Raw genomic sequence first — 14,010 nt, 5'->3', positions numbered from 1 at the left:
CTCTTGGAGGAACCCACCTCGTTCGGGGCTATGCCTGAGTTCCAGGTATGCAGTCTGCTCAGAATGAGCTCCAGCTGGTGAACCTCTACATCCCTTGGAGATCACAACTTGTTCCCTGCCCTGGCAGTGGCTGCTATCTTGCACTGTTCCTTCAGCCAAGAGGGCAGGTGAGATGTTGCATCCCCAAAAAAACTCAAGGTCAATGTCATTACGTGGATTAAGTCAGGAGGGTGCTGCCGCCGCCACGTCTAAGGCTAGCTCCCTCGTCCTGTGTGCATTGTGTACATTTTCCTCTCTTCCACCAAAAATGTCCTGGGCACCATTTGGTAAATTTGTTTTCAAAGATTGCTTCTTGGGGGTGCTTTTATATGTGCCGTTTTACCAATCTTTCTCATTGCGGCGCTGGAAATAAGCAATATTTCTGAAGAATGCGTTTTCGAGATGTCTCCAAGGTCTAGTCTGAACACGTGGCTGAATGAGCTGGCATCTTCCTGAGGCGGTACAGTGGTCTGTACCACATCAGGCTGAAGTGGAGGGGGGGAGAGATGTGGTTTTTGAAGGTTCCCTCAGGTAAAATCTTCCTGCAAGTGAATGATACCAAGAGAAAATGGTTTGACTCCAACCCTCTCACTGGTATGCTGATTCCCCATAGACACTTGCAGGGTCTTTACCATATAGGTGAGCATTCAGAAATAGCACGTCCCCTCCCCCCCACCACCACTTGCAGGTGGAAATTGTACAGTCCATTCTAACATTTCAGGACTGCCCCCCATCATTCCCACCTCAATCTGCCTCAGTTTGGTGAATATTTGGGTGAAACACCTGTGCAATCCTTCAACTGTCAAAGTACTGCAAGAAAGATTTGTCAGAACTACACACGTAAATCCACCCTCAGTTGCAATCAGTGGTGTCTATAATTTTTTATATCCCATTCTATTTTAATTTTTGTCAACTGGAGTTTCATCCAAAGTATGTGCATTAGTGCTTGCCGTCTTTGACAATGTCTCTTCTCCTTTCACTTGTTCTGTTGTCGAGAGTGCAGAACGGTTACCTGCTTTTTTCCTTCAGCGGCGGATCCTTTCATGCCCTCTTTAATTGCATACTGCCAAATATAAATTTCCCAAATAGTTTTGCACATATGGCCAATATTTGGTCTTGTACAGGGCATTTTTTTCAGCCGGAACTCACTGGAACTCAGTTCCGGCACCTCTCAGGTGGGCGCCATTGCCATTCTAAGAGAACAAGGGAGGTGTTCATGGTGAGTTCTGGTACCTTTTTTTCTAGAAAAAAAATAGCATTAGTCTTATAACAGTTTGGAAAATGACTTAAAATAAGCACAGCACCAGAGCCCTATAGTGGGAAAATCACCTTATTTACACTCTAGGCCAGTGATGGCCAAACTTGGCTCTCCAGCTGTTTTGGGACTACAACTCCCATCATCCCTAGCTAACAGGACCAGTGGTCAGGGATGGTGGGAATTGTAGTCCCAAAACAGCTGGAGGGCCAAGTTTGGCCATCACTGCTCTAGGCAGTAGGTTTAGGCTTCATCATGCTTCCCGCTATAACATGAAGCTAATGCAAACTCTTAGCAGGTAATGTCTGGATTGTGTTTTATTGTCCTCCTGTTTCTATAAAAAAAATAAAACTACAGCTGTTGTAATACATACTCCGTGTTGTCATTCCACTGTGAGATATTGGTAAGTTGTAACGTACAGTAGTATTTCTCAATGCTTATGTTGGATCAACATAACCAACTGAAAACTACATTGTTTTCAATTTCCACCCCAGTTTGGGAAACTGTTGGACCTGTTTCCATTTAGCTTCTCTCTATTCACAACTGATACTGATGCAAGTTAGCCAAATGGAGCATGCGTTATTATTAACTTAATAAGAATGCACACGTAGAGAGAGTCCTCACCGTTAATTGTTTCTAGCTGAAGCCATATTCTCAACTGGTAGTGGGAGAGAGTTTAGTATGAAGCCCCTATTATTACTGCAAGATCCTAAGAACAGGAAGTGGAGGAGCAGCCATCAGACTTCTCACAGCAGGTCTTTCCTAGTAACAGATGGTAGAGCCTTGACTGGAGACTATTCAGTATGCTGTTTGCTAATGAACACACACACACACACACCACACACATTCTTTCCCTGTATCTGTGACTTTGCAGTGGTTCCTGCTGGATTATCCAAACCAAATATGCAGGCAAGCATCTATCCTCTTACATGTTCCTAACCGGCTAGGTCTATTTTCTCCTTGTGGTGAAATTATTCTGAGCTGCCTAAGGGCCAACTAACACCAGAAATCAAGAGAATAAACACAATGATAGACACCTGACGCACAGGCTTGTGAATCGATTGCAGTGGGAGAACTGCCAAGGCTCTGACAATGGACAGAGACTGACTAGAGTAATCAACAGGTAGACAAAGCAGAGTGGTCCTTCGAGTGGGGAACTTATTGACAGATTGTGGATAGAGTTGGTCAAGCAACTGAACTACAAAATTGGAAAGTCCTTTACCAGGTGTCCTTGGCTAGCATCAGAAGACACCAAAACTCTCAGGAACATTGGTGGTTGTGCACTGATCACATGACCTATATCTGAAAGATAGAGGACCCGTTTTGCTTTCTTTAAGCAGTCCTCAAAAGCAGAAAAGCCTATTCAAATCAAACTTTGCAAGGTGGCTGAGAAATTTCTATTGTTGAGACGTATATATAGAAAAGGGCTTGTTTCTCTCACACACATAGCAGTGTAACACACTCCGTTAGGGGGCCACTTACATTGCAGTCTTTCAGGGCAGTGCCTCTATAAATGAAGATTGCAAAGTAACCACTTCACACATTCCTAGGCATTCCAAATTTTTCTGCTGCCTCTGCAGATGCAGCCTTTAGTAGGAAGGTGCTGTAAAAATATAGTGGAGTGATCAAATTCTCCCACCTTGAATGATACTGTTCTTGGGTATCCTCAAGTAAATTCTTCTTCCCCTCCGAGAGAGAGAGAGAGAGAGAGAGAGATTGGACCTACTGAAAAATTCCATTCGTTATTGTAATGAGAGAACTATTTACTTTGACTAAGTTCTTAGGGTGAAAAGTTAGAAGTGGTTGTTCCCTAATTAGGGCCCTATGGAGGCCTCCTAACTTTTCACTCTTTTTTGACCCCTTTGGGGGTGACAATGCTCATCTTGTATTTAGTGTTTTTATGTGTGTGCTTTTAAGAGATTGATATTTTTAGATTGCTTATACATATTTGAGCAAGAAGTGGGAGAGCTCCTCTGCTTTGAAGCCCTTTTCATGGCCATCACTCCCACTGTTTGTATGCTTTGTTTAAATTTAATACACAGCACCTCAAAATGTACTTCTGGTATGGACCCTATTATTGTGGAGGTTAAATCAGGCAGCACTTCTCTCGTATGACTGCATTAGAATGGACAGGATTCCTTCAAATTGCAGGCTGTGTCCTCTTGCGATGATCAATAACCAACTTTGCACACTTCTCAGGTCATTCTGCCAGACCTTGCAGTCTTGAGGATAGCTGTTTATGACGACAACAACAAACTGATTGGCCAAAGGATCCTGCCTCTGGATGGTCTTCAGGCAGGTTACAGACATATTTCTCTTCGAAACGAAGGCAATAAACCATTATCTCTGCCAACCGTCTTCTGCAACATTGTACTCAAAACTTATGTGCCTGATGGCTTTGGAGGTAAAAAAAATCAAATTGTTGATGGAAACTGAGGGTTTGGGTATGCAAGAATTAGGAATATACTTGAAGATGCTTCTCACAATCCTAAAGATCCTAAACATTTCTTAGTGTTAACATAAAACAATGGGTGCAAAAACATTGTGATTAGATGCAAACTAAGTTATTTGCATTTAGGTCCCATTGAACTCGATGTGAAAAATGAATAATGATCATAGCTGTCAACTTTTCCCTTTTTTAAGGGGAATCCTATTCGGAATACGGGAATTTCCCTTAAAAAAGGGAAACGTTGACAGCTGTGATAATGATTAACCTGAAATCAATGGAACTTAAATGCAACTAGCTAAGGGTGCAGCCAATCCTGTGCATTTAAATGGTTGTTCATATATATAGTCTTGGGTCCATCCTAAGACTCATAGTCTTGGATGGGCTTGTGTTTTCAACTACTATCTAATTCTTTAGGCATCATTAAATTCAATAGAATTTACTTCTGGGTAGACATGGTTAGAATTGCCCTGTTAATATAGAGGCCATGTGTGATCCCCAGAACCCATTTGTGATGCCCACAGATTTTCCCATTAATTCTGAGAGACTGACGTTTGGTTTGGATACCAATCCAAGATTACCCAGAGAGCACGGAACGGGTTTAGTTTCTCCCTCGGTTGTGTCCCCAAGCAAAGTCATTTATTTTCTACTATAGAAATGAATGGCTTCCATTGAGTTGCATGGAAATAGTATAGTTCTTGTGGGGACAGGTGGGACAATGTTGCAGTGAAGGTGAAACATGCCTTTTGTTCTTCCTGCTGGCTTGCCAACCACCACTAACAGGTGAGAGCTGAATGCAGAGTGAGACCAAAGGTGGACAAACTACCCCAGAAGGAGCATGATGTGTCCCCCACTAGAGGTTCTACCCCTCACTTAACCCCCCCCCCCACCTCTGGATTATAGCCATATAAAATGATGGTGCAATCCTTCCTCGCATGGGGAGAATTGGACGTATGCTTCTGCATCTCCTCCCAAGGATAATGTGGCTCTCCACTTGATTAGTCCATGATGAAGAGGTTGTTAGTTTCTGACAAAATGAAGACTAGAGTCTTTGTATAAATTCCATGGCAAATGCTGAAGGGATCTGAAGTGGAAAATAGCTTGACTACTTATTTGAAATTTATTTTAGACATCGTCGATGCCTTGTCAGATCCAAAGAAATTTTTATCCGTCATGGAGAAAAGAGCAGACCAGATGAGAGCTATGGGAATTGAAACAGTAAGTAGTAATTAACTGCGGGTATGAAAAAAGATTTGCATTTTTTACTTAAAGCCTCTCTGCCTGGAAGATTTAAAAGATGAGAATAACTGACAGGATTGGCCAACTTTTTATTTCCAAATTTAGGGAAGCTCCACCATTACCATGTATTGGCCAGTATTGTATAAGTTTACAATACTGTATATAATAATTGCATTATTGTGCTTGTTTATATTTTGCAACATAGGCAATGTGTAAGGTCACCTGTGGTAACTGAGAATGTCTTGCTTAACATTTGAAACAGAGATCTCATGCGTTCACCAATAAGTTGTCGACTATATTATGATGAAATTTCCAGTGCACAACAATATTTTCTACCCCTGTTCCTTGGGCAGAGACATAAGATTCTTAAGGATTTCATTGCAACACTACAGCCAGTGGTTTGCATCTCTGTTGCTTAAATGTCATGCAAATGATGTGGAACTGTGAAAAACACACACACAACTTCTGCAGTCCAAAATTGGTTGCCAATTTTACCAAGAGTTTTACTCTTAGCCCACAAAAATATCCATTTGGATATGGGCTGGCGGCTACCACTGTCCCTATAGATGCTAGCAGCTACACTTCCAGAACCAGAAGGGGGATTCCCCGTGCCACGTGGCTGTTTAAAAGGGGGTAAGCCAGGCCCCACCATCACATGGATTGGCTGGCTGGGGGCCGTGACGCAGCCAGGGACTCCCAGATAACGTGGGAACTAAGACCAACCCCCCACCGTGTACGGAGACCACGTGGTCTGACTGCAACATCGTCCCACCCGGAAGTGGAGCAGTCTTCTTATACATTTAAAACATTTTCAGTTTCTATACATCTGGGACTACTTGGTCTCACCCCTGGTTTCCCATTTTTCTTTTTATTCTATTACATATAATTACATTTTTCAAGTCTATTTTATCTCCTTTCATCTCCTGTTAGTCCTAATAAAAAAGCTTGCCCTTTTCACATCATCCAGTTTCGAACTGGTGGCGCATGCCCTTCTGGCTTGCACTCTTTATAAAGACTTGAGGAATGAGATTATCACCCCTCTCTTATTGTCCATTCCGGGTCACCCAACCACTGCCACAGTGTCCTTTCTCTTGGCAGATCAAGACGAGCAGGTGACAGCAAAGGTTGCAAGGTTTTTAGCTGGGGCAATCAGAATAAGATCCACTATTTGACTATTGATTCAAAACCCTAAAATGTATTTTATCTAATTGACTTTCTGTTCTTTGTATATCGTATTGTTGTTTTATTGCTATGGCCGATGGCTGACGCAAATTAAGATTCATTCATTCATCATCCAGTTTCCTTTGGCTGATGTTATCCTTAAGTTCAGATCTGTCGGTGGTCTTTTTACAAAAAGAACCCTTGTTTTCTTGCAGAGTGACATAGCTGATGTTCCCAACGATACCTCAAAGAACGACAAGAAAGGCAAAGCTAATAACCCCAAAGCAAATGTCACTCCTCAGACTAGTTCCGAACTTAGACCAAATACCACTTCTGGGGGAGGGCCTGGAATGGAAACTAAAAAAGGTAAACTCGCATCTGAAGGATTTCAAAGATTTCTCGCTATATCCCATTTCTCCTGGAGAAATGAATGAAGGTGCTTCAGCAGAATGTGGTGGGGTGGATGGTTATTAAATAGAGAGCATTTTCAGTGATGACACCCTACTTATGGAATGATCTTCACACCTGGCTTGCCTAACTCCTATGTAAGCGGTGCCCAGCAGAATATTATTAATAATAATAATAAAGTGACAAAACATAAAACATTAAAAACTTCTCAAAACAGGGCTGTCTTCAGATGTCATCTAAAAGTCAAGTAGTTGTTTATTTCCTTGACATCTGATGGGAGGGCGTTCCATAGGTCGGGCGCCACCACCAAGAAGGCCCTCCACCTGGTTCCCTGTAACCTCACTTATTGCAGTGAGGGAACCACCAGAAGGCCCTCGGCGCTGGACCTCAGTGTCAGGGCAGAATGATAGGGGTGGAGACGCTCCTTCAGGTATACTGGACCAAGGCCGTTTAGGGCTTTAAAGGTCAGCACCAACACTGTGAATTGTGCTCAGAAATGTACTGGGATCCATTGTAACTGACTGAGCACCCTTTTTTTTTTTCCTGGAAATGTTCCATTTAAAAACATGTTTAGTTCTTTTCATACCCTGAGCTCTGTTGTTTTACTCTTTGGAATAAATTCTAAAACATCCCAATAACTTAATTGGTCCTGGGTGGTGTATAAACACTGAAAATAGATATAGTCTGTATTAAGCAGGAGTGTAAAGCATATTTTGCAGTAATCCACACACCTTTTCAGTAAGTCTGGATAGCTCAATAAAATCCTGTTAAAATTACTGCTGCTGATATTAAAATGGTATTGATGCATTTGTTTTCTTTCTTTAAGGTATAGACCTCATTCCTCAAATAAAGATAGAGGACTTGAAGCAAATGAAGGTATGTATGCAAAAACCTAGCAATATTTTCTAAAGCTTAGGGAACATAATACGGTGGTACCTCTGGTTACGAACTTAATTCGTTCCGGAGGTCCGTTCTTAACCTGACACCGTTCTTAACCTGAGGTACCACTTTAGCTAATGGGGCTGCCACCGCCACTGCATGATTCCTGTTCTCATCCTGGGACAAAGTTCTTAACCTGAGGTACTATTTCTGGGTTAGCGGAGTCTGTAACCTGAAGCGTCTGTAACCCGAGGTACTACTGTATGTTAAATTCTTTACCATGGGGTAAAATTGCCCTTGAGACTGAAACCTTGTGGAAGACTCAGCGTGAATCATAAGCCTATAATTCTCAAAAAACAGGCTTGCCTCTCTACCACAGGACTGATTGCTTATTAGATCGTTAACCAAGAGGTCTTCTGCATTTTCATTGGCCTCTCTTTAGCCCCTTGAGAATTCCAAAGTCAATTGACATTATTGATATTCTCTGGAGTATCAGAAATCCACCTCACACTACACTGGGCCAAGTTTATCACCCCTCTGCCTTTCAGTAAGCATCAATAACCTACTGTGTTGAGAAACCAAGAGTACAATTGTGCCCCACACACTCTGCCTCACCATACACTATTGGGTTTTGCATTTCTCTGTACCTAGAAAACTAAGGTAATCTTTCATCACAGTTTGGCATGGGCCAGGGGCAGGTTAGGAGTTATTAGAAACAGGAAACCTTCCTCTTTCCCTTCCCTCTGGGCATTTTCCTGATTGGTTTCTACCATACTATAAATTGGAAAATGATAGGGACGCAGGTGGCACTGTGGGTTAAACCACAGAGCCTAGGACTTGCCGATCAGAAGGTCGGCGGTTCGAATCCCTGCAACGGGTGAGCTCCCGTTGCTCGGTCCCTGCTCCTGCCAACCTAGCAGTTTGAAAGCACATCAAAGTGCAAGTAGATAAATAGGTACCACTCTGGTGGGAAGGTAAATGGCGTTTCCATGCGCTGCTCTGGTTCGCCAGAAGCAGCTTAGTCATGCTGGCCACATGACCCAGAAGCTGTACGCCGGCTCCCTCAGCCAATAAAGCGAGATGAGCGCCACAACCCCAGAGTCAGCCACGACTGGACCTAATGGTCAGGGGTCCCTTTACTTTTACCTTTACCTAAGACATACAAGGACTACTTGAACAAGCCAGTTGTCTCCACCCCCAGGTCTCCACCTCAGATTCCTCCATACATTGGTCAGTAATATACACAACATGGTATTGTATGTCAGCTACCCAATGTTTAAACGTGGTAATGCATTTATAATGTATCTTTTATGTCAAGAGGAATATTTCTGGGTGCTGTTCTCTGAATTCTTGTGATTTCAGATGTATCTGAAGGGAAATTAATCCAAGTTTGTTTTTTGTTGTGTTTTTTTAAATGTGGGGCAGGCATACATAAAGCATTTGAAAAAACAGCAGAAAGAGCTCAATGCTTTGAAGAAGAGACATGCAAAGGTACGGGAATTTTTAAAGCAAGTTTTTAATAGAGTGTTTTGCACCTTTTTTGTTTTGAGAGATTGAGTGGGAAAGCTGGGAAATGATTGGTTGTTATGATCAGTTGCAAAATTGTTGGTTCAGATAGCCCACTTGTTGTTGTTGTTTAGTTGTGTCCGACTCTTCGTGACCCCATGGACCAGAGCATGCCAGGCACTCTTGTCTTCTACTGCCTCCTGCAGTTTGGTCAGACTCATATAACCCACTAAGGTTAATTATAACAGCTAAATGGAGCAGCGTTTCCCAGCTCAAGCTGTGGGTCTCTATCTGTCTAGTGAATTGCCTCTGTCCCTCAGCCTAAACCACTTTTAAGTAGGTGAAACTCAGTCACCATCTCAGAACTAGCTAAACGTACTTACAAGTTTTCTTTTAAAAAACAAACAAACTGTACTATATAGCATAGTGTCATAATCTGCGTTGGAAAGGAAAATCTCCAGGAAGCAAACATGATGGCAAAAAGAGAATACATGTTCCCCCTCCCCCAGATGTGATGTCATTCAGACACCTCCCACATTATATCGAGGTGATACTGTGTTCCCTTCATGAGAACTATATGGCAAGAAACATGGCCTAAGAACTCTCGCATAATATTCGGAAGAAAACGCAAATAAATGAGGTCCTGTAAAATCCAAAAGAGAATTGCAGAGATCGGGATGGAAATAAATGTTGGAAGAGTTTCTGCCTTTAGAAAATGCCCCCCTCCCATTTATTTTATTTTATTTTATTTTATTTTATTTTTGAATTCTACAGTACCCACAGAAAAACAGAGCACAGCCCATGTACTCTTTCATCCAGAAAATGTTCAGAACTGCCCTTTATCCCTTTTCATCTCAGGTATTCCTTTAGTCAGGATTCTCTGTGGATGTCTAACTTTGTCAAAATTACATCCTCCTCCTTTCTCTAAGCATTTGCTCTAATGTTCCTTAATCAGCATGTATATCCCTCGATAAAGCTGACAGCTTAATGATGCTGTTCAGATTCACTTTTCTTTGAAATCTCTCTGGAACAGCAATGTCTGAGCTTTGTTCCTACTGGAAATCATAGGCACTACGTGCGATTCATTTCCCAGAAGTGTTGTCAACTTATTTTGGAATTCAGGTTTATATTTTAATACTTGAACTTCAAAGTGTTGGCCAACATTCACTTTCTCTCACATTAAAATGAGTGAGAAATTCTCCTTTGAGATTTTGTAAAGGACTCTATGGATTAAGTTATATGAAATGTGACAGGAGGGCCTGGCGTGCTCTGGTCCATGGGGTCACGAAGAGTCGGACAAGACTAAATGACTAAACAACAACAACATATTATCATACAAAGATGTGTTATGAAGAGGCAACTGCAAACTGATTCATAATTAGTGTCATCAAAAGTAAAAGCTTGGTGTCTTGCATTTCTGCTTCAATCTGAAATGTACAAATTGGCTAACATCAGCAAGTAAAACTGAAATATACTCGGAGTCAAGAGTGGATTTCATGCTCTTTATTCAGCTCATAGTGGTGAAGAGGAGGAATGGAAGTTCCCCCAGAATGTCTGCTTTATATACATTATTTACACAATGGGCCCCACGTGATTGGCTAATTCCGGGATTCACCTGTAGGCCAATCAGGTTGCGGATTCACTTCCACCTGGAGCTGAATTGGGTGGCTCCTGTGGACCAATCAGACTGCTGCATTCTGGACCCTATTGTTCTAGGACCAATTAGACTGCTGCATTCTGAATCCTGTTCAACTCAGTTGAAAAACCAAAACCAATGAGGGTTTTTAAAGGGACATAAAACATGACAGAGAATACTTGGCATAAAAATCATGGATGGACTGATATTGGTATATAGTACCCCCAGTGTGTACAGCATTTTACACACTACAAGAAGAAAATGAGAGAAAGGGAAGGAATATGAGGACAGGGCTAAACAGAGGAAGTTATTTACACATAGATGGGCTTAGTAACAGGTCTGATGATAATAGAGCATTAGAGCTATGGCACCAAATGTCTGGTGAAATAAAAAGAAAAGGTATTCATGCAGTGTCCAAACACCATCAAATATAATAGTACCTAGAACCAGGAGTGGGACGCGGGTGGTGCTGTGGTCTAAACCACAGAGCCTAGGGCTTGCTGATCAGAAGGTCAGCAGTTCGAATCCCCGTGACGGGGTGAGCTCCCATTGCTCGGTCCCTGCTCCTGCCAACCTAGCAGTTCAAAAGCACGTCAAAGTGCAAGTAGATAAATAGGTACCACTCCAGCTGGAAGGTAAATGGCATTTCCGTGCGCTGCTCTGGTTCGCCAGAAGTGGCTTAGTCATGCTGGCCACATGACCCGGAAGCTGTACGCCAGCTCCCTCAACCAATAAAGCGAGATGAGTGCCGCAACCCCAGAGTCGGCCACGACTGGACCTAATGGTCAGGGGTCCCTTTACCTTTACCTTGAACCAGGAGTGGGTTTTTTCTGACCTTCATATTTATATCCTGTGATACACACATAAATGCCTAATAACCCAAACTCCAGCCTAACATGCCATTTTTTTTCCTGCTGCAGGAACATTGTGTCATGCAGAAGTTACATTGCACGCAAGTTGACAAAATAGTAGCACATTATGACAAAGAAAAGTTAGCTTATGAGAAAATCCTCGAGAAGGCAATCAAGAAAAAGGGGTAAGGTCTTTTGGAAATGTTGGTGCTTGTTCATTTTTAGGATGTATCTTCTGCATCGGAGAGCCTGATGAAGTTAGATACCTAAGTGTATTAATGATTCTATCCTTTTGCTCCATTGGCAGCTTAAGCTATATCTGTGTAGGGAGTTTGGTATGGGAAGTTGGAAGCTGAGAATGAGGCATGCCAGTTTGGCTTGGAGCATAAGGCCCTTGAGATGCTCATTGATGCAAGGCTTGTTCCCAGAACAGTCATTACAACTTTTAGAGGGCTGCGCTACCCCAATGAGGACATGGAACAGTTGCCTTCAGTAGAAGGCTCCAGGGATGGTGCCATCTCCTTGTCTCCAGCCTCCATTTTTTAGGCCTAGTTGTCACTGAGATGCTCAAGCCAATCTGGGCTGTAGCACTTCAGATTGCAGCTGCATAATTGTGTGGAGGAAGGAGAGAAACTCAAAACCACTTGATTCTCTATAAAAACATTTTAAATTTTGTAAACCCAAAGCCTTGCTATTAGAACTTTGTGGTTGTACGACAGCAAGAGGAATTAAATGTACAAATCCACAAACACAAATTTCCAATTCAGAACAAATGCTGACTGCAGCAGTAATGAAATTGCTCTTCCCAGTTCTCCACTTCCATTGAATTGGGGGCAGCCATTTTGATTCTGTATCAGAGATTGCAATTGAACCCAGAGACAGTTTTGGAATAGACTTGCAATTCCACTGCTGGTGGACTTCTTACCTTCCACTTTTGCCCTTCTTTTCTATTGTACAAGTTCCCCTTCCCCTGTTCCCCTTTGCTTGCTGAAACTCACAACATGAATGTTACATGTAGTTTGTTAGATTTTTTGAGGAGATGCACAGCCGCTACCTCCATCTAGTCACCGTAGTGTCTCATGTGGCCTAATTGTCACTTAGATAGTGCACTCAAACAAATGTCAGCTGGAATAGCTCAGTTGGCTAGAGCATGGTGTTGATATTGCCAAGGTTGCAGGTTTGATCCCCATATGGGACAGCTGCATATTCCTGTATTGCAGGGGTTGGACGAGATAATCCTCAGGGTCCCTTTTAACTCTGAGTCTATGACAAAAATATGGGATTAGAATTGAAAATAAAAACTCTGTATCATGTTCAGTCTCTCTTACACACACACACAAAATAATAATACTGTAATGTGTAGTCAGACTTCTTCCATGTCCTCTCTAAAAATTCTGGGTGTCCCTTTCTGACTGGTGGGGCAGATAAACATGATGTGTGTACAAAGCATGGCCACAATCTTAACTCCACTTACCTGGGAGTAAGCCCCATTGAATTCAGTAGGGCATACTTCTCAGCTGACATGGTTAGGCCTACTAGCAATTGCCCTGACAGTGTAGCCTAGTGGTCCTCCTCCCCTTCCTTCTTCTGCAACCACTGTGAACATCCAAACTGCAGATGTGATGGCGCCTCTGACAAACCCATGGGCGGGAGCTGGGATTGCAGCCTTATAGGCCAGTAAGCCAACAACATATGAAGTATGGCTGGTGAGTGAAAAGGAATAATATTATTCAGATATGCTTTGATATTTGCTTGTTTTCCACAGTTGACTAGGATGTTTTGATACGTGGCTCTTGTCTTGACATTTCCCTACTTGTCCGGTTTTTTCCAGAGGAAATAATTGCCTTGAGGTGAAGAAAGAAATAGAAGATAAAATTCAGATACTAACATCAGATCACAAATCTAAGGTAAGAGAATAACTGGGCATTTTGACAGTGCATTCTATCACGTGAAGGTCTTCTGGGTAGATAGGTGCTCCCAGAAGCAGCAGAGAACGTGCTCCTGCAGCAAGGAGTTGAAAGAAAGACCGGAGGTCCGCTCAGAGTTGGGTGAAACAAGCCACAAGTTTTATGGAATTGAGTTGCTTCCAACCCTTCTGTGGTCTAGGCTGCTTCTCCTTTCCATTTGGGGAACTTGGGAGGAAGGATATCATAAGGCAAATGGATTCTTTCTTCCCTTAGGAGTCACCAGTTTTAAGGTATCCCATTTCTTCAGATGGTTGTTCTGCAAACCTCTTAAGGAGGATCCTTCCTAAAGAGGTTTGTGCAAGTGCTCTGAGTAGAATTTCGGTGGGTTTTTGCTTTAAAACGTCCTTGCATTGACTTGGATCCTGACTTGTCAGCAGCTGAAGGGGATACTTCCAGAAAAGAGGAGGAGATCATTCACACTTATTCCCTCCCTGCCCCTTGCAGCCCTCTGTGGCTTCTGAAAATCTGTGACGGGGTTGTGGCATGCCCTCCTATGCAGCGTAAGAGGGAAAACTGTGTTCTGCTGGGTGAAAAAGGAGTTGGCAAAAATCTCCTTTCCACTAATGGAAGCTTCCATTGGCTTTGAGTCCTTTCTTTGAATGTAGGGTAACTCGGGACCCATG

The 14,010-nt window shown here is 42.6% G+C and overlaps 1 protein-coding gene across 22 annotated transcripts in view; it reads left to right on the top strand.

Annotated features, from left to right (window-relative positions):
• PLCB4 (phospholipase C beta 4) overlaps positions 1–14,010 on the top strand; it is a 213,959-nt gene that overhangs the window by 186,563 nt on the left and 13,386 nt on the right. For all 22 annotated transcript variants that reach the window (XM_083495903.1, XM_083495902.1, XM_083495898.1 and 19 more), the window contains 7 exons: positions 3,494–3,698; positions 4,870–4,958; positions 6,356–6,506; positions 7,375–7,424; positions 8,853–8,918; positions 11,490–11,605; positions 13,252–13,327. In XM_083495903.1, coding sequence (XP_083352029.1) covers positions 3,494–3,698; positions 4,870–4,958; positions 6,356–6,506; positions 7,375–7,424; positions 8,853–8,918; positions 11,490–11,605; positions 13,252–13,327 — 753 coding nt within the window. The remainder of the gene's footprint in view (positions 1–3,493; positions 3,699–4,869; positions 4,959–6,355; positions 6,507–7,374; positions 7,425–8,852; positions 8,919–11,489; positions 11,606–13,251; positions 13,328–14,010) is intronic.

The sequence above is a fragment of the Podarcis liolepis genome, assembly GCF_965112155.1.
Source record: "Podarcis liolepis genome assembly, chromosome: 3".
Taxonomy (NCBI): domain Eukaryota; kingdom Metazoa; phylum Chordata; class Lepidosauria; order Squamata; family Lacertidae; genus Podarcis; species Podarcis liolepis.
This window is presented reverse-complemented; position numbering and strand designations above follow the sequence as displayed.